The 25615-nt window shown below is 39.8% G+C and overlaps 7 protein-coding genes and 4 non-coding genes across 13 annotated transcripts; 8 read left to right on the top strand and 3 right to left on the bottom strand.

Annotated features, from left to right (window-relative positions):
• Nucleotides 1-293: 293 nt before the first annotated feature.
• On the bottom strand, nt 294-7481 carry LOC117787634 (protein kinase 4). Its single transcript, XM_034626206.1, has 3 exons — nt 7429-7481; nt 1831-2603; nt 294-1656 (listed from the first exon to the last, which is right to left on the bottom strand). The coding sequence occupies exons 2-3, from the start codon at nt 2577-2579 to the stop codon at nt 930-932; spliced, it is 1476 nt and encodes a 491-aa protein (XP_034482097.1). The 5' UTR covers nt 2580-2603; nt 7429-7481; the 3' UTR covers nt 294-929.
• Trnav-aac lies at nt 3344-3416 on the top strand. Its single transcript has one exon. It is a non-coding gene; the product is annotated as a tRNA-Val (tRNA).
• On the top strand, nt 3755-3827 carry Trnav-aac. Its single transcript has one exon. It is a non-coding gene; the product is annotated as a tRNA-Val (tRNA).
• On the top strand, nt 5307-5379 carry Trnav-aac. The gene has a single exon. It is a non-coding gene; the product is annotated as a tRNA-Val (tRNA).
• Nucleotides 6180-6252, top strand: Trnav-aac. Its single transcript has one exon. It is a non-coding gene; the product is annotated as a tRNA-Val (tRNA).
• An 896-nt stretch (nt 7482-8377) lies between the features above and the next one.
• On the bottom strand, nt 8378-13637 carry LOC117787082. Its single transcript, XM_034625526.1, has 9 exons — nt 13634-13637; nt 13026-13229; nt 12523-12959; nt 12236-12459; nt 9713-9732; nt 9634-9657; nt 9299-9565; nt 8756-9240; nt 8378-8692 (listed from the first exon to the last, which is right to left on the bottom strand). The coding sequence occupies exons 1-9, from the start codon at nt 13635-13637 to the stop codon at nt 8471-8473; spliced, it is 1887 nt and encodes a 628-aa protein (XP_034481417.1). The 3' UTR covers nt 8378-8470.
• On the top strand, nt 10796-11843 carry LOC117788839 (peritrophin-1). Its single transcript, XM_034627728.1, has 4 exons — nt 10796-10815; nt 10868-11008; nt 11075-11511; nt 11582-11843. Coding segments are annotated over exons 1-4 (804 nt in total). The 5' UTR covers nt 10796-10814; the 3' UTR covers nt 11807-11843.
• A 55-nt stretch (nt 13638-13692) lies between the features above and the next one.
• LOC117788841 (coiled-coil domain-containing protein 110) lies at nt 13693-14966 on the top strand. Its single transcript, XM_034627730.1, has 3 exons — nt 13693-13795; nt 14044-14106; nt 14195-14966. The coding sequence occupies exons 2-3, from the start codon at nt 14059-14061 to the stop codon at nt 14858-14860; spliced, it is 714 nt and encodes a 237-aa protein (XP_034483621.1). The 5' UTR covers nt 13693-13795; nt 14044-14058; the 3' UTR covers nt 14861-14966.
• Nucleotides 14967-15257: 291 nt separating this feature from the next.
• On the top strand, nt 15258-22556 carry LOC117788837 (putative uncharacterized protein DDB_G0271606). Of its 3 annotated transcripts, none has more exons than XM_034627725.1 (9): nt 15258-15817; nt 16371-16479; nt 16727-17091; nt 17204-17299; nt 17358-18981; nt 19054-19307; nt 19426-19955; nt 20496-21666; nt 21729-22556. In XM_034627725.1, the coding sequence occupies exons 1-9, from the start codon at nt 15545-15547 to the stop codon at nt 22317-22319; spliced, it is 5013 nt and encodes a 1670-aa protein (XP_034483616.1). In that variant the 5' UTR covers nt 15258-15544; the 3' UTR covers nt 22320-22556. The 3 variants fall into 3 exon arrangements, with proteins under 3 accessions (XP_034483616.1, XP_034483614.1, XP_034483617.1); XM_034627723.1 differs by having other exon boundaries at nt 17201-17299; XM_034627726.1 differs by lacking the exons at nt 20496-21666; nt 21729-22556 and having other exon boundaries at nt 15259-15817; nt 17201-17299; nt 19426-20129.
• Nucleotides 22557-22772: 216 nt separating this feature from the next.
• On the bottom strand, nt 22773-23841 carry LOC117788838 (bifunctional peptidase and (3S)-lysyl hydroxylase JMJD7). The gene has a single exon (XM_034627727.1). It carries the CDS (start codon nt 23814-23816, stop codon nt 22863-22865), a length of 954 nt encoding a protein of 317 aa, XP_034483618.1. The 5' UTR covers nt 23817-23841; the 3' UTR covers nt 22773-22862.
• Nucleotides 23842-24689: 848 nt separating this feature from the next.
• LOC117788840 (probable H/ACA ribonucleoprotein complex subunit 1) lies at nt 24690-25598 on the top strand. The gene is made up of 3 exons (XM_034627729.1): nt 24690-24744; nt 24805-25293; nt 25356-25598. The coding sequence occupies exons 1-3, from the start codon at nt 24705-24707 to the stop codon at nt 25541-25543; spliced, it is 717 nt and encodes a 238-aa protein (XP_034483620.1). The 5' UTR covers nt 24690-24704; the 3' UTR covers nt 25544-25598.
• The last annotated feature ends 17 nt before the right edge of the window (nt 25599-25615 follow it).

Here is a 25615-nt window from a genome sequence, read left to right as displayed (position 1 = left end):
TAAGCTTAATTTTGTTTAATTTCTACATTTTAATTATCATCAAATTAATTAATTTTTTTGAGTTTTTTGCATTTTAAAATTTGCATTTTTTGTCAGTGATGGCAGCTTTGAATCCCAGAAAAATTTACCGATAGTTTGAACGTCTGGCAGCCTTTCTATTTAATAAATTTAAATTGGGCTCGTTATGGAGTTTTTACCAATTATCGATTGGCCTATCTACCTACCAGTGTCACCACACGGCTAGTGAAATATTTAGATATGCCAAGAGCCAATAATAACCGGCAAATTTGAAATTTAGTTTTCAAATTAATTCATAATTTATTTATTTGCATTATATTGCACCTTTACATTAATTATTTAATGTTGCATATGAGTAATTGTTACTTAAGTGTCTACTTGACTACTAATACTGTTTTGGCTGATTGATGTGTATTAATTTTATTTTTCACATATTCATATAGTATATCGAGTATATGTCCTCTATTTTCTATTTTTTGTGGTTTGTTTACTTCGATTTTTTTGTTGCTTTGCTTTGTCTCTAATGGTTTATTACGAATGATTTTCTTTTGTGCATATCACAGAACAAAAATGATACATAGTTTAGTAGAAAGTTTGGATTTTGGGATTGTGTGTGTTTTGGATTAGAAAGTTCAAAGTGTAAAAATATTAATAGGAGCTTAAAAATATACTTTATATTTATTTTTTTAATTATATGTATATGTATGTGTATATATGTATGTATATCTTTATATATCATCTATATGCAAATGTCATTTTTGCCGTGTATATGTTTATATAAATTTTGATATCATTAGAAAAATATTGAGCAAGAATTTTTGGATTCATTGGATTGGGTTGATAGCTGGCTCTAAACTGAAATTGACGCTCAATTCCTAAATAAAACCATAAAGCGCTACCCCTAGTCTAACCTACACAAGTATCTTATCATAGGACGGCGGCGGCGACTCATCCAGTGGCAGTTGTTTGTTGCCCATCGCCGTCGGTGTTTGTTCCGGCAGCAATATTGCTATATGATACGGCGGCGGACCAGCAGCAGCTGCTGCAGCCGTTGCAGCACTAATCTCCACCTGTCGCTCATCCAAGTAACGCACATCATTCAACTCCAACAGGCAACCGGCACCATTGCCACTTGTATTCACGCCACGGCTGTGACAAACGGCACGTCCATTGCCGCGTCCATTCGGCAAGAATCCCTTGGGAATGCGGCATAGCGACACCATGCAGGCAGCCAAAAAAAATGTGGCCGAAAAGGCGCAAAAAATGAGCACCTCCAACCCGGTGCCCTGATGGTCAAAGTAGAACTTGGCGCCTGCCACAAACACCGAGGCCAACACGAGCGAGGCGCACATACCACATTTCAGATGACTTGGCAGTAGCTGCGAATCGGCGTGTTGCAACAATGCGTGATGTTGCTGCTGCAGCTGGTTGCTGGGTCCCGTTGCTGTTGTCTGTGTCTGTGTGGGCGGTATGGGCGTGGCTGCAGTCGTTGATGTAGCTGTTGCTGTTGTGTGTCGCATATTGTTGTTAGAGTTGTGTCGACGTGGTGTGGCATAGCGGCTATTGTTGGTGTTGCTGCAGTTGTTGCCACTGTTGCTGCTGCTGTGATGATGATGATAAGCGCTGTAGGCATCGTCACTATGGAAATGAGGAGTTTAATATATGTGTGATTGCAACTGCAGCAATTGCAAAATAACTTGCCAAGTTAAGAAATTATAAGTATCCCAACAAACTAAACAATGCTAATAAAATAATACAAAATAAAGATATTAATAAAAAAAATAAAATGATAAGATTCTTTAAAGTACTTACGCATAAACTCCCGAATGTTGCTGATGTTGCTGTAGATGTTGCTGCTGCTGTTGTTGTTGTTGCTGTGACTCATATTGCCGCACGGGCACAGCCATATTGCCAAATTGAGGATGATGGTAGTTGTAGTGATAGTGTTGCTGCTGTTGCTGCAACTGATGCTGCTGCAATTGTTGGTGTTGTTGATGCTGCTGATGTTGTTGCTGTGGCCTTGGCTGATATCGCGTGCTGTGCTGATGATAATGCGAGCCACGTGCGACAAGCGGAACAATTGTTCCACTGCCTGTTAACACGGCTGCCGATGAAGCAGTTGCATTGGCATTGGCATTGTTGTTATTGCTGGCAGTTGCAGTTGTCATGGCAGCATTGCTGCAGCTGCCGCTGCTGTTATTGTTGTTGCTGCTGTGGTGCAACAATTGCTGGTTACTGGCATGTGCATTATTATTGCTGCTGCTGCTGCTGCTGGTATAATGGGATGCCTGGCGACTGCTGCTCGCACCAGTCTGAAAGTCACCACCAAACGGCACACCAAACGGTGCTCGATGCACTGAAGCCAGATTTTGATTGTGGCTGCCACTGCCACTGCTGCTGCTGCTGGCGGCCATGTTGCTGCTGCCATTGTTGCTGCTGGATTTGCTGCGACGCGGCGGATGCCCGTAGCTGAGACCGCCACCCGCATGCGACAATGAGGCAGCAACACGCGAACGACCGTAACCGGTTTGTTGCGACCGTTTGTCAATCCAGAAATGCATGTCCAGACTCCGACCAACACTTGACTGTAAGTAGGAAATATTGTTAACAGACACACGACGCGAAACTTATTTGAAGTTAAGAGTTTGCCAGTTGGAGCCAGACAAAGCGCATGAGTCATTTGGCTTTTCATTTGAAGCCGCAACCGTTTGTTGCCTAGACGGAAGATGGAATCTCCCACACACACACACACACACATATATATATATATACTTAGATGGCTAAACAGGAAACGTGCGCATCGCTTTTTATTGTGCTGCACTCCAAGTCTGTCTGCTTCGTTTGTTTCCTCTTTGTGCGTTCTTTCAAGTTCAACTACCCCACAACAACAGCAGCCCCAAAATGACTCCCCCTCCCCCATTCAGGCTTTCAAGGGCTGCATAGGTAAGCGGCAGACAAAGGTTGCTGCCTGGTCAAAAAACCCCAGCAATAATAACAACAACAATGACAACAGCATTCTGGTAATGCTTTCACTTCCCGTGTCATTGGCTGCAGCCAAAACCCAAAATCGAAAACCGACACACGACACACGAACCACGAACAAACTCAACACAAAAGCCAAGCGCGCCAAAAAATGAACACAGACATTCATTAACAACATTGCAGACACACACAAGGTGCGATGTTACAAAGAACACGTCCTGGGATTTGCACAGTGGTTCTATTCATACTATTTTCCAAAAATATATTTGAAAAATTCATTGTAAATAACTATTTGTGTATTTGAATATGTGAAACAGGCAACTTATCCAATGCATTCTCAACTGTTTCCGTGGTGTAGCGGTTATCACATCTGCCTAACACGCAGAAGGCCCCCGGTTCGATCCCGGGCGGAAACAGATGAATAAATTTTTTGCATTTTAAATTTTCAATTTTAATTGATATCACTAAGGGGATTGTTTCGTATTGTATTTTGTAAAATTCTTTTAGACACACAATTATTTACAAAATACAAAAATCATATTAAACCTCGATTCCCATACACGTTTTATTGTTCCCCACTAAGAATTTTAATTTTGTCATCTACTTTATTTTTATGTTTGCCCGAACTTAAAGTATGATTCCAATAACTAAGTGCAAATTAAAGGATGCATATAGATGAGATGTTCTAAATTAGTACTACTATTACAAATTTTAGTGGTCTTTTATTGCCTTTTTCGCCGGACCAAACTCAACTGTTTCCGTGGTGTAGCGGTTATCACATCTGCCTAACACGCAGAAGGCCCCCGGTTCGATCCCGGGCGGAAACAGGTGATTATATTTTTTGCATTGTAAATTTTAATTGATATCACTAAGGTGATTGTTTTGTATTTTATTTTCGCATTTATTTAATGAAAATAAATAAATCAATTAATTTCAAAATTAATTATAAAGAAAGAAGTCAATATAATGATTAGAAATAAACTACCAACCAACTTTTAGCTATTTTCGATGCTCTCGTCTCAGTGTTCGCTCTGTGCGCTTTGTTTACATTTGCGTTTTCCGCTTAACTTGCTTAGCTGTTCATTGAACTGTTCTCAGTTGTCGTGTTTGGTCTGGACCATGGTAGTCGCAGCGTTGTTAACCAATCAACAATGACAACCAAAGATCGTACAGAAAAGAGAAGAAATATGAACTTTCCAAATTGTATTTCAAATAGCAAAAATTGCATATAGAATGGCCAGGCGTTTAATTTCATATTTATATTTAGCATATTTTCTGGAATGTGTCTATGTCAGCTAAAGGTACCGTGTTCAACTGTGCCCGTCAAAGTTCAAAGTTCAATGCTTTTCGCATTGTCATCGACATCTTGGGCGAGAAAAGTTACACAACGGCACTCAGAGCAGTGCGCAAATAAATAAATACTCAAGCACGAGCAAAAGTAATAAAATAAACATACTCGTATTTAAAAGAGACATTTTGACAACCTTCTGATAGGTTCATTTCAGTTTCTTGCTCATTTTGTCCTCCCCCTTTTCGATTTGTATTCGTATTTGTTCGACAATTTGCCTGACTTCCAAGGTTCAATGCATTGTATACGCTTGATTTGCCATTTTCTGTCTCCCTCTCCCTTTATCACTCATTCATTTTATCATAAAGCCCTGTGGATTTAGCTTATTATGATTACAATTTACCATTCGCTGTCTAGAGTTGAACTTGCTGTATCGTTTACCTCTTGTGGTCAACAAATAAGTGTTCTTGGAAGTTGTCGGAACCGATATTAATGAACTTTGACATTGTCTCCTTTTAAACTTGAGAAATGCTCAAATTGCTAAAGTGGTTACCAAGGAAACTATTGTTTAGTTCAACTGCTAAACGGTTGACCTCAGATGGGCTTTGAGTTTCATCTCTCGACTCTTTACATTCTTTGTTTGCCATTCCTTTTTAGCTTTTTAGTTTAGATTTAAAAGTGTTTATGATATTTTCACATCTGACAAAACAGTCTGTAAATTAACACAAATCGAGCACAATTATAAATATTTAAGAATAAATCTTTTACACTTTTCATGGGAGGTACATAGATTTTTCTCTCAATAAGCTCATAATTCTATTATCAGCATTAGCAAGCGTCTCGCTGTTTTTAGCCGCAATAAAAAGCGAAATTAAATTGGCAAATCATTTGGTCGCATTCCAAAATAATTTTAAAATAGCAAAACAGATTATCTGTCCTTATTGCAACCGTTTTTAGACATGTTGTTTAATAAAATATTTGCATTGAAATTGGCTATTTTGCCGCAGTTGTTTCAACTGTTTCCGTGGTGTAGCGGTTATCACATCTGCCTAACACGCAGAAGGCCCCCGGTTCGATCCCGGGCGGAAACAGATAAAATTGATTTTTTAAAATTATTTTTTATATTTCTTTAAAATAAGTTAAAATTTTGCATGCCATTAAAATGTGTCGGAAACTAGAAAAACTTTAATATAACAATTTAAAGCGTCGAATAGTAATAAAAACACGTTAGTTTTACAGTTTTAATTATAAGTCCTAGCTTCCAAACGTAATCTTTATAAAAATTTAATACATATGTATATTTGATACATTGAGCTTTAAAATTAAAAGTATAACCTTTTTTTGATTGTTTTGTTCTAGCATTATTTAATTTTCGGTAGCTTCACCACTAGATGAAGGCAAAAAAGAACTTCTACAGTTACTTGGATTTTAAGTTTTGATATTTACAATATAAAATATATAAAGGTAATTTTTCATTAACTCAATGTCAGCTTTCTAAGTAATTTATTGTCCTATCTTATCTTATTCTAATGCGACTTATACATTTTACTATAATCAGTCAATAGATTAATCTTATCTTATTTAAATAATATTTTAATATAGTATTTCCTCAGCGATTGAATCATTGAAATAAAAAAACTCAAAGGCATAGCCAGCCACCGTATATAAAAGAGCTATTATGTACTAAAGTATGTGAGCATACATATGAATATAATACATTATCTCTGGGTCCAATGATTTTGCTTTACTTTTGATTGTAGACTGTCAATGCCTTTCTCTTTTTTTAATGCTTCATTGATATTTGAACTTGTTTGCAACGCCGGCTGACAAATTTTCAAACCGAGCGCCTTTAGCAACTATAAATGCCCGTTCTGACTTCCTCGTTACAACTGTTTCCGTGGTGTAGCGGTTATCACATCTGCCTAACACGCAGAAGGCCCCCGGTTCGATCCCGGGCGGAAACAGGTGAGCTCAATTTTTTGTAGTCCATTTTTTATTAAATAAATATAAATTTTTTTCAAATCAACTATCTATTGAGTTTAAATGAGAGTTTGTAATTCTTTTAGCTGTAATATTAAGCTGATTCTAATACGTTTTTAAGCTTAAGTTAGTGAAATAATATTTTGGTATTAAAACAATTAAAAACATAATTTTTCGGCAGATTAAAGATAATTTATTTCTTTGATAATATATACACTGGCTATAAACGGACTGTTTTACCAATCTGAGGTTTTCCTCAACCCAGCTGCTATTTTATATTTTTTGTTGTAATAAACGAACACGTAAAATTCTGAAAATTTCACAAATAAGTCTTTGTGTAGAGTCTAGACTTTTGTGACTTTGTGACAGATGTATTTCTTCCTGTTTTCTTAAGAATATGTGTACTCGAATTCATAGGATTCTTACTCGATTTATAAAACAAAACTGAAGCCATGGGAAAATATACAAGCAAAACATGAAACGTAAAGTACAAAAGCACGCGCTGTACTTCAACCTCACATCCTTTCACTTTTACTTTGTTAAATGGGTTTCTCAGCCTTCTTTTTTTCATGGCTTGCTTTAGCCGTTAACCTTTTGGGCCCCGTTTGTGTTTTGTGCCTTGGCGGGAAGTGAATTTGTTGTTGAATTTCTTTGCAAAAACAAAATGCAAATGGGGAGAATGTGGAGGTATGAAATCAGCTTGGGTCAAAAGCTAGGTGGATATAAAGCCCATGACTACCAAACTGTCTGTCTGTCTGTTCGTCAATCTGTCTGTCAAAGCGACAAGCAGACAGATTGCGTCGCTGTTGCCCACTTGATGGCACACGCTACGTATGAGCAATGTGAGCAATTTCAATGCAATTTCAATGCGAAAGTTGTGTTAATGTGGGCGAATGCGTGTGTTGGTTTGTGGGATGTGTGTATATATGAATATGTGGTTTATTTTCAAGTGCAGGCCAATTTGCATGTCGTTTGTTAGCACTTTTTACCTGCGCCTTTATGATATATTAACTAACTAATTTGATTTGAAATCACCGCCTTATTTGCACATTTGTGGCACTCTGTTTGTTGTTTTTATTATTATTGCACGCATATTGTTGTTGTTGCTGTTGCTGTTGTTGTTTTTGTTGCACGAAAAAGTCCTTGAACGCTCAACTGACCTGGCACGATACACACAACTGGCAATAACGAATCCTCTTGCCAGCCTTGAATAAAACACGCGACAACCGCTTCGATTCGCTGAGCTCAAATTCTCTTAAATTTATTGAACAATTTTTGAAAAAAATTTATTGCAATTTTATTGTATATGGAATGCATAGATCGGTTCCTTTTATACAAATTTATAAACACACTGCGCGCTTTTATGTATTCATTTTAATTATAGTGCCTGCCAATCTGCTTCCTCCTGCGCAAGGACCCGCAGCGAACTGACAACGCCAACTGAATTTCTGAATGCAGCTAGCAAAACATTTTCACTTTTCATGAGTTCAGATTCAAGATTATTTCGTTTTTTTTATACCCGTGTGTGTGTATGTGTGTGTGCGTTGCTTTGCAAAGTTAATTCAGAGACTGCCAACATTTGTTTTTGTTTTCGGTATTGGTTACGAGGCGTGTGTGTCTCTGTGTTTGTGAGTGGGTGGCCCCGTGCATGAATGGGGTCTCAATTCTCTCAAAATATCTACGGCAGCTGCACAACACATGCGCAATGCTAACGGTATCCCCCATTGTGAATGGTTTGGATATGGAATAAAAAAAGCTCTCGAAACGCTTAGAAACATCTTGAGCAAAGTTGACAAAGTCTTTACTTCACTATAATTAAAGCATGAAATTCAGAAATCTAATAATTCTGCGACAGCAGAACAAATTGAATTCTAAGAAATTTAAAAAAAAATTAAGAGTTGTCTTTAGGTCCATTTGTATGCTATCCAAAAGACAAGAATAGAAATTATAGCCAGATTCTAAAAGTATGCAAGGAAAATATTTTTGCATTTACCTCTAAAAATAATTAAGAAACAGGAACTGATAGTAATTTTGATAGTCATTATGATAATTCAGATTGTACCAGGTACGTAACATACAAAATTTAATACACGAAAAGAAAACGCTGAGTAAGAATTTTGTAATCATGTATTTAAAAAATTCATAATATTAGACACAACAGAAATGTATAGGATTGGATGAAAGATGTACCAAAAAACGGGTCTAGCCAATGTATTGTGGCTCTCGGCATTCGTGAGCCTCGGAGTCGTAAAACAAACCAGGCGTACAATCCAAGGTAACACCATTACCTTGTACACAATAGTAGTAGGCATCCCGGCGACTCTTGTGGGCGTAGAAATGAACTCCTTTCTCTGGACAAATTATATCAGCACGTCGAGGTGGCGATCGAGAAAAGGGCTTAATGTTGCGCTGCTGAGCCGTGACCTAGAACAACAAATTAATATATATATATATACTCGTATTCAAATCAATCAGATCAGAACAAACCTTGCATTCAACTTTTGATTTAAAATCACAGTGGTTAGTATCTGGATTAAAGTACAAACCATTTGTACACTCCTGACTAAATGCCTTTCCGTAAGAACAAATGTAATACTTTGAACAACTAGCCTTACTGGCAATATAAGCAATATCTCTTGGTGTTATTTCTTGAGAGCAGTCGTTATCAACACAGTCTACATATTCGGGAAAATCACAACGATCCGTCTCCGAATTGTACTGCAAACCGTCCATGCACTCTCTCAGAACTGGGATACCATAGTAACAGAGAACGTATTTGGTACAGGTGCGATCATAGCAAAAGCTGGTCAGGTTATAATCCTCACATTCTGGCATACACTTAACACCATATTCCATCTTATTGCATACTTGATATGTGTAATCAAATCCAAGTTTACAGTCTGATAAATTGTCTATGCATAATTCATTGATAACATTCTCATGATAACAGTTTCCTGGAATTGCTTTTTGGTCTACAAGGGTTTATAAATGCATTAATTTAATGTTATATAATGTTGTAATATTACTTACCAACACACTCTATATAATCGGAACAGTTGCCGACATGGGGCAGAAACGAATTATTTGCGATATTAGCGCAGAGATTTATTCCATTTAAAATAATGCCGTATTTTTTTATTTCTGGATCCACATCCTCATCCTGCTCTTCTTTTTCCACACCTTCGGGTTCGGGCGCCACAATCAATTCATGTGGCGGGTTTGGACTTAATATATTCTGGGGAAATACACAGTGGACCAAGCCGAATAGGACCAATCCATAAAGTGGTAGCAACTTCACTGTTAATAAAATATGAATATTAACAAGTAAAATAAGCTTTTAGCTGATATAAAAGACCCTTACTGACTTCTTAGGCGCATCGGTTCCCGAACTCAACTGTAAGTTTTACTCAGCAACTGTCTAATTTATATGACAGATTGATTTACTTTTTTCTTCTACTTTGGGACTGTTTTATACACATTTAAGAGTAAAAATCAATTTCACAAATGGCCAAATCAGTTTTTGGGAAGTAACCTTATCATATTCAGGCACGCGTATCAAGACTCCCAAAGGAAAACTACATTTTAATTTAGCAAATGGTATAGAAATTTGATTTTTACTCTTTTTTATTTGTCTCTTCCTTTATAAATGGGTACAAAAATAAATACGCAAACCGAGTTTATTTATAAACGCTTCTCTGTGTAAAAGTACATTATCCAATAAAAATATTATTTTATTTAGAAATATGAATTTGCTTTGGGACTTTGTATAAAGATAATACTTGACACTTTATTTTCTCAATTTATTTTAAAGCACTATATTTTATTTGCTAGAATTAATTACTTTTTTTCATAATAACCAAAAATAATTTCTTAAAATTTCTTGCGTATTTTTGTATATTGTGATTTTTTTCCTAAAATAAGCAAAAATTTTTTAATATTAAAAGGGCTTTTATTTTAATGAATCTAACTTACAATTACTCTTATAATAAACCGGTCTATTTCTGCTTTTACTTTTTATTTAATGGTATTTAATAAAATGTAATGAACATTTATATCTTTTGCTTTTGCAACTAGTTCGTCTTGAAAATCGTGAATTACATAGTATAAACGTAACATTTACTTTAAGATACATGCCTGGAATATGTCGATCTCTGTTTTGGTGTTGCCTTCCATTGATTGTGTAATTCCAATGTTTAGGACACGTTGTAAGTTTAATTAACATATGCACATTAATGGCTGATAAAAACAGATGACAGCAAATAATGAGCTACCCTATGAGAAAGATAAGTTAATATTTTTCTTTTTGTAGGTACTTATAACGAGTATTGTTCGAGTATGTTTATGTGATACGGGTATTGCCTTTATCTATTCAATTTGCAAGCTGACACTGCGCTTGTCATCAAATTCACATCAGATAAGTTAAGTTTTCGCCGAAGACAAAGCTACTTTTATCTTCAAATGATTGCCAAAATTGTAATGATTTTGCCTATAAAATGGAGTTTTCTTGGCAATAAGAAAACAGTTGCAATAGCGGTAACTTTCAAGAAGTGAGTATATAATATGGAAAAAAAGGATGAATTTAAATTTCCTTTCCAACAGTGGCCTTTCAACTGTTAGCCTTGCTGTGCTTCACCACGCTCATCGGAAATGGTCTGGCAGATATAAATATTTGCTCCAATGTGGCCGACAATCTGTTTCTGCCACACGTCAGCAATTGTAGCCAATACTATTTGTGTGTTGGTAAGTGAAAAAAGTCTTTCTAAAACCTAGTATTTACTTGCTTAAAACCTCTTCCTCGCCGAATAGCAAACCAGGCCATAGTTCGCAGCTGCACTAACGGCTACTACTTCGATGCCCGCGATCAGCAATGTGTGGACGTCTCCGAGGTGCGTTGCCTTCCCAAATGCCCGTCTCAGGGTCTCAGCTCCTACTGTTACGATCGCACTTGCACCAAGTATGTGCTCTGCTTTGCCGGAGAGCCGGTAATTCGTGAATGTTGCGACGGACTGCAGTATAATGCGATGACAGATCGTTGCGACTACCCTCAGTATGTGGACTGTGTGGATAATCTCTGCATACGCCAGAACAATGCCGCCGCCATAACCTATATTGCCAGTAAAGCGCTCTGCGACAAGTACTATATATGCGTCGATGGTCTGCCAGTGAATCAGACCTGTGCCGCTGGTCTTCAATACAATCCCGACTGTCAATGCTGTGACTTCCCCTCACGCGCCAATTGTACTGTGCGTGTTTGTTTCTATTCCTTATATTTTGTCGATTTAAAGCAGCTTTTTAATTGTGATGATTTATCAGGTGGAGGCACTGCAACGCAACATTCAGCCCTATGCCAGGGTTCCTCCCCGTTCCGCTGATATCCAATGCCCGGAGGAGGGAGCTCACTTTTATGCCCACAAGACCCGCAAGGAAGCCTACTACTATTGTTTGAATGGTCGTGGTGTCACTCTGGACTGCACTCCTGGTTTGGAGTACGATGCCAAGCTGGAGGAATGCCGCGAACCTCAATTTGTGGGTGCCTAGGGGATGTCGAACCAAATAAATTTTAAAGTTCAACGAATGTGTTTGCATTTCATTTGTTCTGAATGCTCAGAGTTCCCCTCACTTGGGCTAATTTTAGCTGTTAAACAAATGCTGCTCTCTGAGACCAGCCAGCCGACAAAAGAACAACAAAGCGATCATACAAAAAAAATGTACGCTTATGTCTGATATTATCACAAGTAGATATTGCATTCAAATAGAAACAGGCCAAAATGTAGATAATAAAAGTAAAAAGTCAATTTAAGAAACGAAAATATTGCAACGTTTCTGATAAAAACAAACAAAAGGAAATTGAAATACCCAAAACTAGAATTGACTATCATTTCATAATCAAAAAAAAATTATTTTTTTTGGGTTCATAAAAATGTTCTTTTATTTATTTACTTGCACTTTTAGAAAGAACCATTTTACTATACACTTATATATTTGGGTTCCCGGCATTCTTGCACACTTGCATCATACCACAGACCTGGTGTACAATCCAAGGTAATACCATGACCATCTACGCAGTAGTTGTAGGCATCCCGACGCTGCTTATGAGCCAAGAAGTGAATTCCACTGATTGGACAGACACTATCAACTTTTCGGAGCGGCGAACGAGAATAGGGCTGGATGCTTCGATTCAACGAAGTAATCTGATGTGTTAAGAAGATGCATAAGAATATTTTTATATGAAAACTTTAATAATGGAACCTCACCTGACACTCGGACTTATCCGGATAATCACAGCAGTTGCACTTTGTGCTGAAATGTAGTCCTTCGGCGCAGGTAATATTCATGGGAATACCCTTGGCACACAGGAAGTAGTTACTGCATGATGACTTGCTAGGCAAATAGAGCAGCTCTGTGATTTCAGCAAATCTCATACACTCATTGTCCACACAGTCCACATACTGAGCAAAATCACAACGATCCGTCTCGGCATTGTACTGCAATCCATCCTGGCACTCCCTCAGCACAGGAATACCATAATAACAGAGAACGTACTTGGTACAGGTGCGATCATAGCCAAAGGTGGTCAGTTTACGTTCTTCACACTTGGGAAAACATAAATCCTCATTAGCGTAGCTGCAACTTTGATTGTGGGCATTAAATTGATAATTCCTTCCACATTCTTTCTCAATGGCCTCACCATCTGACATTATTTAAAATTATAAAGACGATAAAGTTTAATTTTTACGTTAATTAAATTTCCACTTACTCCAGCAAAGATAATATTTCTTGCAGTCACCTACAAAGGGAAGAAATACTTTATCGGCCACACCTTTGCAGAGCTGTATGTTGCCTGTAAAGAGAGTGTTTCGATCATAACCGTCAACATATCCGGGTACTCTAATCTGATTTGTAAGTACACACTGAAGCTGCAGAAAGAGCGCTGAGATGCCAATTAAAGTCTGTAATTTCACTATTTAAGAATAAAATCCATAAATTTTATATTGTATTCCACATGTTGATGTACCCACTTCTTTTCTTTTTGCTCGACTGTTGTCGAAGTTCAAAGAGTACTACATTTATATGGCTGGAAACTGTGGCTCTCAACAATCAATTAAGTTAACGGATATTTTTCTCTTATCAATTTCTTCTCAACCTGTTCATAGCCCTGTCCTAAAAACATTTTAATTAGTTTAATTGCAGTTCAGTTTCATATTTTAATGACTCAGTGATTCCTGGTATATTGACAGCAGGGGATTCCACAGTAAATGTTTATATAGCTGACATTTTGCCAATATAAATGCGTGATAAAGAGTTTGTTATTGAAACATTTGTCGCCTGCCACGCGTGGAGAGAACTCTATGTTTGAGAACATACACATTATAAATTATCGTATAAAATATTTTCATTTTCGGCACAGCCATTTAGTAAGAATATTGGCATCCCATTGTGCACATACCAGCGCATTGTTTAACTTTAAATAATTTAAAATAATTGGTTGTTCTCATTGTTAGTGCAGCGGCTGCATTTTTACTCTCTGTAAGTTTATATAATTATAATTATGTTCGAGTAATTTCTTTTCCAAGGGGCAGCCATTCCTTATTTCTCAAAAACGTCAAAATGATTGACACAAATATTACTGCAAAGTCGGTTCTTAACGAGAAATGGTATTTATAGACATCTGTACTCTAGTATATGAGTGTCTGTGTGTTTTGAAAACATCATTAAATGGCTAGCAAAACACGCTATAGTTGATGTACATAGTCATCAAGAGATTTTTCTTTTAGGGAACGATATTCGAAATGGTCAATGAGTTGAATAAACCCCAAGATAATTCCGCGTTGAGCGAGGTAAGTCGAATATACATACTATAATGTGAATAATGAACAATGGGAACAATATCGTATATATGAGCTGTTTTCTATTAATATTTTATAGCTTCTGGCGGCCTCCAACCGTCAACTGCAGGAAATGCAAGAGGAGCATCGACAGCTGCAGGAAGAATTGTCTAGATTGAGTGTGCAGCGCCAACAATTGAGACAGGCGACTAGAGAGCACCATTCGCAGGTTACCTCAACTACAATAAGCTCATCTGGGTCACTAGTAGGTTCTGAGACTTCAGCTGTCACGGAAGGAGCTGCTGCAGTGCAGACAGACGCTGCAGACGTTGAGGAGGACAAAGAAGAAACGGCCAGCTATCTGCAGGAAAAGCTAGCCGAGATTGCAAATTTGAAGGCGCAATTTAAGCGGGTACAGAACATGACGGACTCTACTAAGCAAATAGAACAGCACTTATCCTCACTGGAGTCACAATCCTCGACTGTGATGCAGAGTAGACAAACGAAGGTCATGGAATCCGTGCAATCGAGCAGTAGCACCAGTAGCAGCACCAGCAGAAGCGCACTGTCATCATCGGAGACGGCAACATCTGCTGCATCTGAGACCAGTGCCACTCCAGATAATAAGGAACTGCTCAATGCAATGATTAATATGGTTACGGACTTCACTAGTGACTTGCGTGGTCAAGAGGAGACCTTGAGGGCGGAGCGACTGCGTATCAAGACGTTAAAGGAGGAAATTATACAGCGCAAGCAGAGCAAATAGAATAATTACATTTTAGTAATGAATCCCCTTGCTGATTACTTTACACAAACATAAAAAATATGTAATTATAATTGATTAAATCATAATTCTTTAAACATGCAGTTGAGCTGATCAAGTTTCAAATTTTTAAATTTGTTGTCGTTAGCACAGTAAATTATCGATAGGTATAGTAAGAGTAGATGATAATGCTTTTGACAATCGGGATGCCTACATGTATCGTAAGTACTATCGATTATTAATCGTGGGTCAGAAAAATTATCTAGATCAAGGTTGCCTGACGTTCAAATTGACTATATTTTTATTGCCAGGTGGCAACGTCTTGTGTTAAAACACAAAGTGTATAAAAAAAGTTGAAATTTGTATATGAAAAAGATTAAAAATGTTTAAGTAAAAGAATTTATCAATCAGCAGTGTTGTGTGGAAAGTATTTTTGATGGAGGAAAATAGGCTTGGAGTTGCAAGCTCGTGCTCTCACACCACAATATGGGAAAAACAATGATGTTGACAATTTGATTGTTTAATTAGAATAGGCCATACCATAAATTCAACGTATTCTAATTGACATTTCATACATTTGTGGGTTGTGTCAAATTGAAATTAAATTGAATCTCTCGATCTAGTAGGTAGTACTCCTTCAGTCTAAGTTTACATTTAACAATTGTGGTAGTGTATGTATATATTCTGATGGCGCCGACTCCGCCCGTAAAGTTAATAATGAAAAACGAGTGCGATACAAGTCGCAGTACCGGTGCAGTACCAAAACAAACAACAACAGCTACAACAACAACTTCAACGTCGCCGGTAAGCACAAACACATCGTCATCTTCCGCAAGTCGCTCCGTCACCAACCGTGCGCGCAACTCGTCCTTAATCAAGCAACAACAAGAGAAACGGGAGCGGGAACGTGAAAAGGAACTGACATCGCCCCTACAGTGTGGCACCTACAAAGCCCTTTATGTAAGTTACTGATAAAAGTCTATAAAAGATAGACAAATTGTCCTTATATTAATCATATATTCATCTATCTATATATATAAAATTCTTTGTCCGCATTCACTGACTGAATCACTGACTAATCATTGCACAGCCGAAACCATAAGACCTAGGAGGCTGAAATTTTCACACAATATAGCTGAGATAATGTTATCGTGCAATAATACGATTGATTTTTGTTTATATTAATATAAAGCATTTTTCACGTTCGCGTTGCCATGACGCCCATTCGTTAGCTGATCCATCTGCTCTGGTACGAATATCTTCTCTCTTAGCCATTATTTTGTGCTCTTGCATTTAAAAATACACTTTACACTCATGTTAGGCCAAAACATTCGAGAAGTCTGTGGCGCCGATTTAGTAATTCAGCCGACCTCCATCATATAACAACAGCACTATTTTTTCCCGACTGTCTACACAGTTTTAATTCCATATACCATAACTTTGAAATAACAGCAAAATTGCTGCCTTTTTGGTATTTGTTCTATTGCTTATCTTCATTTGTTGTTGCTTCAAGGATTTGCTGGAACGTGCAACACTAACAAAATCCGAAATATCCACACAACAGTTGCAGCAACGTGAGGCACTGCGTCAATTGGCTGCGGAGCATAGTTACGATCCAGCAGGTAAGAAATTAAATAATATACTCGCAAAATATTTTCTTTACGCACCTGGGTGGCTAAATTGAATGTGTATACTGCCTACATCAAATGTGCGCTAGTTCATGCTCTAAATTTAGAACAGCGCACAAAAATAAACGCCCACGGAGTGGAGGGCTATTCGCATCGATCACTGTGGGCATTTGGCCAGTTTCTGGCTGCGTCATTGCTCTGAAAAGATTCTATATACGATATTCCGTCTTATGTCTTACAGATCAACAGCAGCGCTATTGCTTTCCGGTGCGTCCAGTGCAGCGAGTACAGCATCAACAGCAGCCACCGCCGACAGCAGGAGCTGTGCTACGACTGCGTCCACCAGCAACGACACCTAATGCCACAGTAGGTGTCGTCACACCCAACACAACCAACGGCAACGAGGAACACCAGTCGATAGCCAGTGCGAATAATAACAATAATATTCCTCAGCCGTCCACAGCTTTACAAACTTTAGTTCGCCGAATTTTTGGACCATCAGCAAATAATCCAACGCGCACTCAAGTTGAGAAATTGCGAACTTTGTTGGGCTTGGATGAGAATTGGAATAACAGACAGCAGCTAACAGTACGAACTTTAGAAGAGGTAAAAGTAAAAATCCAAAAATTCTAAAATAATCAAATAAATAAAACAGAAATCTTTACATGCAGAGCACTTAATGTAAATTTATTTACTTTTTATATTATATTCACAGCAGTTGAACAACATGGTGCATGAAATCAATCCAAATGGTAATGACAGGGAGGAAGGCGTTGTCAATTCGACCAGCCTCGAGGATGTTGCATTAAGTGAAGTACGTAATTCCATTGTAATAATGTCAGCAATACTCAGATTAACAAATTGTTTTGTAGATGAGCGACATTCGTGCCCAGTCCATACAATCGCTGCACAGTGCAATGGAGACACCTACGCCGGATACTACGCCCAGTTTTGATGAGCTTCAGCAGCGATTGGATGCATCTAATCGCAATATGCAGCACTTGCAAGATGAGCAGCAAAAACTGCTGCAAATACAAAACATGGCCAAGACCCATCTCAATGAAATGGAGGAACTGCGTCAGCATGCCGGACGCTTGCCGCACAATGGTGATGGCGATGCGCCCAACTACGAGTCGGTGCAGCAGGTTCAGGATGATATGGCTTCGCTGGTGGGACGCATGAAGAATCTCACGGCCTTTATACACAATCAAAACGAATTGAGCAGTGTGCTGGGTGATGATGGGCCAGAGATTTTGGCCGAACAACAGGCACTGCAAGAGAAGCTGGAATCATTGCGCACACAACGAGAGGATATGCGTGAATTGGTCAACGAGCTAAACAGCATTAATCGCACGGCCAGGCAAACGGCACAGACGTTCAATGGAGCTGGCCATGAGAAAAAGCCGAAGCCAAAGCCAAAGAAGGAACCGACACCACCTAAACAGATACCGAAGCCCAGCAATGAGCGTGTGGTACCTGTGGAATACCAACGTAATGCGCCACTCTTGCGTCAGGAAGCAGCCGACGCTGCACAGCGTGCTTTACATGCTCAGGCTATGATTAATCAGAAGACTGCTGATATTGATGCCCTAAAGGCGCAAATGGCCAAGCTTAAAGGCATGCTGAACACTGTCAACCAAATTGACGAAAGCACGCCCAGTGTGGGCAAGACTCTGGAGCGAATTGAGATGCCCATTGAGCAGCGTGTGCATGATCTTAATGATGTGACATCAGAACTACGCGCTGAAGCGGCACTTTTGCAAAAGGAACGCGAACGTATTTTGGAATTGAAGGCCGAAATTGAGCGACGCAAGAGGCAGGCAGCTGCTGCAGTCCAACTGGGCGAGGATGCACTTCAGCGTAATAGTCTCACACCAACTCCCACGCCCTGCAGACAGCGTGAAGTGGAATTGGAGCAGGAGGTGGAGGTGGAGGTGGAAGAGGAGGAGGAGGAGGCCAAGCCAACGTTCCAAGTACCATCGCGCAGTGAGTTGCGGGCACAATGCGATCAACTGCGTCAGGAGTACGAGCAGAAGCAGCGAGAGTATGCGGCCCATTATACAAACAACAATAACAGCAGCAGCAATAACAACAACAACCATATTAACAACATGAATAACACCACCTCTGAGGCGGATGATGAGGGCAATGATGACACCGATAGTGATAGATACTTTGGACATGTTCGCGCATCATCTTCGACCACACTAAAGCGTGCGCCTTCAGCCAGCACCGTGGTGGAGAAACAGCAATATCAACAGCAACAACAGCAGCAACAACAACAACAACTGCAACAACGACGCAATCAACAGAATCAACAACAGGAGCAGCCGCAGCAACAACAACAAGCGCCAGTTGCCCGTTCTATATCAAACAATGAAGAGGAGCTGAATATGACCTTGGACAGCCTGTCGCTGGGCCATGACAGTATACAGTCCAGCAGCACCAGATCCCAGTATATGCCGCCACCAATGAATCCAGTTCAGGGCATCTGGGGTAAGGGCACAATTAACTGAAATCTAATATCTATTTATTAATAATTCGAATTTCATTTTATTCTTTCAACAGCCACACATAATGCTGGCAATTCTTGGCATCCACAAGCCACCTATGTGCCAACGCCGCCCAGTAATATACCAGCTGCACCGGTGGCTCCAACTACATCGTCGAATGCTTCAAGCACTAATCCAACATCGGATGCTGTGCTGCTGCAGCAATTCATGCAAACTCAACAGGTGCTAATTAACTCGGTTTGTCAGTGCAATCAGACGTTGTGGCATCAACAGCGCGAGATTGATAATCTCAACAATCAAATTCATGTGGTGAGCATTGGTTAAATAATTAATTCAAGGAATTAGCCATAAACAGTCAAATGATTCATTAGTCTTTAGTTCTTTTTTTTATTGCATTGGACACTAATTTTGCTAAATTTTTACACAGCTTCAAGATCGCTTGAATACAGCTTGCCAGGATCACGCCTATAGCTTGCGTTCCGAGTCTGTGCCACCTGTTGCTGGCGGGTTGGCGCCTAACAACTTGTGTCTAGGAGGTGGCAGCAATCGCGCCCAATCCGAACAACTGTACAGCTTTGGGGCCAGTCATCAGAGCGCCTTTAGCAACTACCATCGCAGCAGTCACCGCAACAATATCTATAGCAGCAACGATCCTCATCAGCAGCAGACATATTTGAATAACGCAGCACCACCGCCGCCACCACCACCGCCACCGCCAGCAACTCACTACAACAACGAGACACCGCTGTCGCCGGGCTCATATCGCGCCAGTCCGGGACCCATATTTATGAACCATCACAACAATACCATACACCAGAACAATGCCAATTTGCGTACACAGAATCAACATGCCAACAACTTGCACTCACTGCCGGAGACCGGAGTTCCACCGCCCACTCTGAACAATCAGGTGCCACCGGGCAATCGGGCCAACAACTATTGGGACAATTTCCGAAGGTAAAGCGCCAGATTTTATATATGTATATAATCTCGTGGTGTTGGTTTAGATCACATGGATTAGGCAGTTATTATAATTCTTTGATTCGGTTTTTGGAGAATTAGGAACCAACGAGCTGTTAATTGAAATTATTGCTAAAGTAATAAACAAATCATTTATATATATTTTTTAAATATATGTAGAACGAATCTCCAACGACAAAAATATTGTAATTTTTTTTTGTTTTTTTATTGAAGTTTTTAAAGTAAGTAGACTGAAAATGCCTAAAATTTAATTTTTTAAATTACATAACTTATTGTTGGTTTTGTTGACTAAAATGATTAAAAAATTTAAGCTTAGACTTATAAAGCTAACAAATTCAATCAAGGCAACTAATTTCATTTAAATAGGTGATAAAAACAATACTTTTGCGCCTTTTTAAATGGATTGTGCTTATCTTTGACTACTAAAATCGTTAATTAATAATTTTAATATTGTTTAAACTATGTTTCGTTTGTTGCTCGCTTGTATTAACCCATTAATATTTATGCGCTTTGCAGCTACACGCGACAGAATTTGCTATCTAACAAAAGCAACGAGGAACTCAATGTGGAGCATCAGTATCGTCAAATTCAACGGCAGCGTCAGCGTCCCAGCTACTTTCAAGCGCATCTGCCACATACCGCACGTAGCAGTGGCACCATGATAATACAACAACAACAGCATCGCCACTTTTATGAGCCGACAGCACAGCAATTGCAGCACAACAGCAGCAACAGCAACAATTTGAATAACAGCGCCAGCAGTCGCGATTGGCGTGAGGATGCCCGCGATGACGAGGATGTGGAGGAGGATGATAACAATGATTCATCTATTTTCAATGTAGGCGGCAGCACAACTGGCAGACGTCGCAATCGTCGTCGTCAGATGCCAACACAGCGTGAGGAAGAAGGCGCCGTACAGCAGTTGGCCAGCGGCTCATCCAATTTGCTCAACATGAATGTGAATAGTCCGCTCTATCAGCGCAATAAGGTTCCGGCTAAACCGACCACATCCGCAGTGTCTCTGACTCCGTTGCAGCAACGTCATCTGCGTTTTGATTTTGAGTTGCCTGCTCAGTATATGGATTATGAGTTGCCAGTACCGACTACAGCACTACAAGTTCCGCCTACGGCTCCTGTCTACAATGTCACAACCCGGGATTCTGCTGCTGGAGCAGATGAATCAAATGCTACGCTGGAGCAGACTGAAGACACCGCCTCCGAGGAGTTGAATCGTAATTTGCTGGTCAATGCATTGAAGAATGATAAATTTACAACAAAGTTTTACGAATCGATCAAGGAGGATGTATACAGACGACTGGAAACACTCTTTGAGCAACAGCAGCAGCAACAACAGCAACAACAACTGCAGCAGCAGCAGCAACCACAGCAGCAGCAATTGCAACAGGAGCAACAAGGCGAACAGCAGCAGGTATACAATGATGTCCACAGTCTACGCAAGACACTTAACCAGGGACAGGCGACTAGTGCTCAGCCAGCCGAGGATGTCGCTGTAAATGGACCCACAGAGGCGACTGAAAGTGACACTGAGACACCACCGCAGGAGCAACCTGCTAACGATTGTCCCGAGGATGAGGAGAGCTTGCCAGTGCTGGCAACAGCTGCCGCACCAGTTGTCCCAGAACAATGCGAAGCAGCAGCTGCTGCTGCTCCCGTAGATAACGAAGATGTAAGTAGCTTAGTCTTCCGTTTACGCCTGCATCCGCTTACTGTTCGTCATCTTCATTTTAGCAAATAATTGAAGTGGTCATTGAAGATGCCGCAACGCCAGTGGCCATCATTGAGTTGGCGCCCGATCACGAGCTTATTGAGTACATAATCAAACGCATACGTAACCAGACTCACAGCAACACTATTATCAATGACTCGATGCTTGCCGAAGTGTCCAAGTTGACGGCAAACGCTGCTCAAAACTCCGCTGCTAGCTGGACACCCAATGCCGCATCGCCGCTCATTTCGCCCAAGCGCATCTATGCAAAGATTAAGAAGATGGAAATGCCACGACAACGCGATGAGTTTTTGCTCTGGTATCGCACATATCTGGAGCAACTATTTGTGGTGGAGCAGCCGCGCAATAGCTGCCCGGCTAAAACTAAGGCTAAAGATGAAAGAGGAGCTGCCGGTGGCAAGAAACAGACCAATAAACGAGTCCGAGCTCAGTCGCATTCACAAGATTCCAACAATGATGCCGATTTGGCCGAGGCAGATCAGAAGAAGGTCTCGGTAAATGGCGGCGACAATGAGTGCGAGAACAATGAGAATCCTGAGGAGGAGGCCAATGCGGCTGCAGCCCAAGAAACGAAGAATATCAGCTTAGACTAGTTAGTTATTTAGATAGTTCGTCTAATAAATGACATACCCAAACAACATTCCTAACCATATGTACCCACACATCTATACAACAATACCACCATGCATATGACATTACTCATACATACTGACAAAATTAGTTACTAACTGCAGTAGGCGGTCTATTTATCGATTTGTTTTGGCTTTTAAAGAATATTTAGTTTTTATTAAATTATACACTTATTATATACTCGTATATAAAACATAAAACTGCAATTTCTTTTAATTTGGATATTAAATGGATTTGAATATTAAAGGATATCAAAGACTATATTATATTAAACATAGTCCTACATAATATTTAGAAAATTCAGTTTGAAATGGATTTGAAAATCACATTTAGGTTTCACATCTATTATATGCAAAAAAGGAAGTTCTTTTTGAGAATTTTTGATAACCCAGAGGAAAAATAACAAATTTTAAAGATTTTCTTCAATATATGTATATTTAATATGTTAACAATTTAAATTCTTTGATTTAAAATCACAGAATATTGAAATCTTCATTACATAGCAATCAAGATGAGGTAGTTAGGTGCTCCAGCATGCGATAATAGCAATAGCGACTGTCGTATTCCATGTCATACCAGAAATTCACAGCAATGCATTTGTGACTTTGCTGGACATGATGGAACCAATAATTGGGCAGGTAGAGAACATCGCCAGCATGGACTCGAACCCGTAAAGGACGTGCCTTGGCATACTGTGGATATGTGCCCATATCGGGTGCCAATGGATCGATGCTAATCCACTCCGTATGCTGCTGCATGTCGTCATCGTCCATAAGTGGTTCTATGTAATACTGACCACAGGGCTTTTGCTTATAAATGCCAGTGGGATAACTGCGACGGGGTACACAGGACAGTTGATGTGGCGGCAGTAGAATGAAATCCTTGTAGCCAGAAATAACACAATACACATTCTCATATGGATCCTTGTGCATGGATGTAATGGCGCGTTCGTCTCCGAGCCAGAAGTTAACTGCATCTGGTGGTTTATTAAAGCATTGCTGGGCAAAATCCAAATCACTTGACACTATGTCGCCAGCCAGTTCCGGAAAGTCCTCGCTGAAATTGGAATTCTGCTTTTGTATGTAATGAACAGCTCCCATTGGATCATCGAGGCGTTTCAACAGCTCGGATAGCGGCATCTTTGATTCCAGCGGCAGCACAAAGTACTCCTGGCCATCCTGTTTGGCCAGGCCATCAGCATAGCCGTTAGGAGTAACAGCCACATCTACAACTTTATCGTTTAGTGTGCTTTGTAGGTATTCTGGTGTCCACTTCTTCACAGCCGGCCAATGAGCAACAGCTCCTCGGATGACGACGGGCGCGTTTTTCGCATAACAGTCACGAGCAAATTCCAGAGCAGTTGGCAGTTGCTTCAGTTCTGTTATCTGTCCGCCAATGCACAGCTCCTCGGCTTCCTGGAGCAACAGTTTTACGGCCGCATCAATCTGAGTTTGAGCCATGGTATCAGTGGTGTGGTTGCCACCCTGCAAAATTTTCTGATCTGGCAACTTCCCCTAATTTAATCAAATTGAAAATTTGGATTCACCCAAGAAAATTCACCTAATTTGGAATTTTTTTTAATACTGCAGATAAAATTTTTAAAATTTTTGCAGAATTATTTTTAGAGTTTTGTCGATTTTTTGAGTTTTTTTTTAGAATTAATTTTGTAACTTCTATCTCCTTTGGGTGTCGATCTTCAAACCTTCATAAAAATTTATTCTTTAATTTTATCTAATATTGAATTTTAATTTTTATCAAATTATTAATTAATTGCAATTTCAGCTAATTTTCGGATGCTCTCCATTTTTTTCTCTAAAAAGTTGGCAGCACTGCAACGGTGGTAAACAAGTTCAATCGAACTAGCTCACCAAATTGAATATACGAACTAAATCCCTGATTCCATGTGCTGGCCAGTTTTGGAAAAGTGTGGCAGCCTTGGCACCCAGAAAAATTTCGATACCATCGAGGTTGAGTGAAACATCGAGTATGTTTGTTCTATCATCGATAAGTTAAGCATGTTATGCTACGTTCACACTGCATCACATCAAGATGCTGTGTTCTGTGAACATATTTTATATCTTGAATAAAATGTTCAGGTTGTTCATTTAATTCGAAGTAAATACTGATTCTTGCCATATAAAGTATTCATTCTTCATTCATTGCATTTAATTGTAGTGTGACACTAAACTGTGACGTAGTGTATGCCCGGCACATGAACGCTCTAGTTGAAAGAAAATAATCGATTAATACAAGGCTATCGATTAACTGTACCATCACTACTTCAACCTTTTTTAAACAACACGCGACGCACGTGTTCGTATTTTGTTTTCCAGTTTTCACGCTAAAAAATGTCTTTTGGTCGAGGACGTGGTGGCGGTGGTGGTAGAGGTTCGTAACTTTACAAGATAATCTTTGTCGCACACTTTTACAATTATTGGACATATGCAGGTTTCCGTGGTGGTGGCGGAGGTGGAGGCGGCGGTGGAGGACGCGGAGGTGGTGGACGCGGCGGTGGCGGATTCAACAAGTTCGGAGGTGGAGGCCGCGGGGGAGGTCGTGGCGCCTTCGATCAGGGACCGCCAGAACGTGTGATTCCGTTGGGCAACTTCAGTTATTCGTGTCAGAATGATCTGGTTTGCAAAGTCGACATAGATGACGTACCATACTTCAATGCACCCATATTCCTCGAAAATAAGGAGCAGATTGGCAAAATTGACGAGATATTTGGCACTGTTCGGGATTACTCCGTCTCTATTAAACTATCTGATAATGTGTACGCAAATAGTTTTAAGGCAAGCCAACAGTTATACATTGATCCCGGAAAGCTGTTGCCAATTTCAAGATTTCTACCTAAACCGCCACAGCCGAAAGGTGCCAAGAGGAAAGGTGGCCCTAGTGGAGGAGTTGGTGGCGGACGGGGACGCGGCGGTGGATTTGGTAAGTTATAAATTATTGGAAAACCAACTGACGTAAAATATTAATATATAATTTTTTAAAAGGTGGCCGTGGCGGTGGTGGTGGTGGTGGATTTAGAGGTGGATCAAGCCGAGGTGGAGGCGGTGGATTCAATAGAGGAGGTGGTGGCGGCGGCGGCGGAGGAGGATTTAATAGAGGACGCGGTGGCGGCGGAGGAGGCCGTGGAGGCGGAGGAGGACGTGGTGGAGGCGGAGGACGTGGACGTTGGTAATTCAAGATGTAAAATAACACTAAGAATAATAAAATACACATTGATAAAAAATAAATCAAAAATCCTTATACG

This window comes from Drosophila innubila (assembly GCF_004354385.1).
Source record: "Drosophila innubila isolate TH190305 chromosome 3L unlocalized genomic scaffold, UK_Dinn_1.0 0_D_3L, whole genome shotgun sequence".
Taxonomy (NCBI): Eukaryota; Metazoa; Arthropoda; class Insecta; order Diptera; family Drosophilidae; genus Drosophila; species Drosophila innubila.
Note: the sequence above shows the minus strand (reverse complement) of the source record. Positions and strands in the feature narration are given on the sequence as shown.

Coding starts and splice junctions, on each gene's coding strand:
- LOC117787634 (XM_034626206.1), bottom strand. CDS start 2,579: ATGCATTTCTGGATTGACAAACGGTCGCAACAAACCGGTTACGGTCGT. Junction 1,657..1,830: donor CAACATTCGGGAGTTTATGC/GTAAGTACTTTA, acceptor TCATTTCCATAG/TGACGATGCCTACAGCGCTT.
- LOC117788839 (XM_034627728.1), top strand. Junction 11,009..11,074: donor CCAATACTATTTGTGTGTTG/GTAAGTGAAAAA, acceptor CTCGCCGAATAG/CAAACCAGGCCATAGTTCGC. Junction 11,512..11,581: donor CCTCACGCGCCAATTGTACT/GTGCGTGTTTGT, acceptor ATGATTTATCAG/GTGGAGGCACTGCAACGCAA.
- LOC117787082 (XM_034625526.1), bottom strand. Junction 9,241..9,298: donor CGATTATATAGAGTGTGTTG/GTAAGTAATATT, acceptor AAACCCTTGTAG/ACCAAAAAGCAATTCCAGGA. Junction 8,693..8,755: donor AATCAAAAGTTGAATGCAAG/GTTTGTTCTGAT, acceptor TTGTTGTTCTAG/GTCACGGCTCAGCAGCGCAA.
- LOC117788841 (XM_034627730.1), top strand. CDS start 14,059: ATGGTCAATGAGTTGAATAAACCCCAAGATAATTCCGCGTTGAGCGAG. Junction 14,107..14,194: donor ATAATTCCGCGTTGAGCGAG/GTAAGTCGAATA, acceptor AATATTTTATAG/CTTCTGGCGGCCTCCAACCG.
- LOC117788837 (XM_034627723.1), top strand. CDS start 15,545: ATGGCGCCGACTCCGCCCGTAAAGTTAATAATGAAAAACGAGTGCGAT. Junction 16,480..16,726: donor GCATAGTTACGATCCAGCAG/GTAAGAAATTAA, acceptor TATGTCTTACAG/ATCAACAGCAGCGCTATTGC. Junction 19,308..19,425: donor TCAACAATCAAATTCATGTG/GTGAGCATTGGT, acceptor ATTTTTACACAG/CTTCAAGATCGCTTGAATAC.
- LOC117788838 (XM_034627727.1), bottom strand. CDS start 23,816: ATGGCTCAAACTCAGATTGATGCGGCCGTAAAACTGTTGCTCCAGGAA.
- LOC117788840 (XM_034627729.1), top strand. CDS start 24,705: ATGTCTTTTGGTCGAGGACGTGGTGGCGGTGGTGGTAGAG. Junction 24,745..24,804: donor TGGTGGCGGTGGTGGTAGAG/GTTCGTAACTTT, acceptor GGACATATGCAG/GTTTCCGTGGTGGTGGCGGA. Junction 25,294..25,355: donor GGGACGCGGCGGTGGATTTG/GTAAGTTATAAA, acceptor ATTTTTTAAAAG/GTGGCCGTGGCGGTGGTGGT.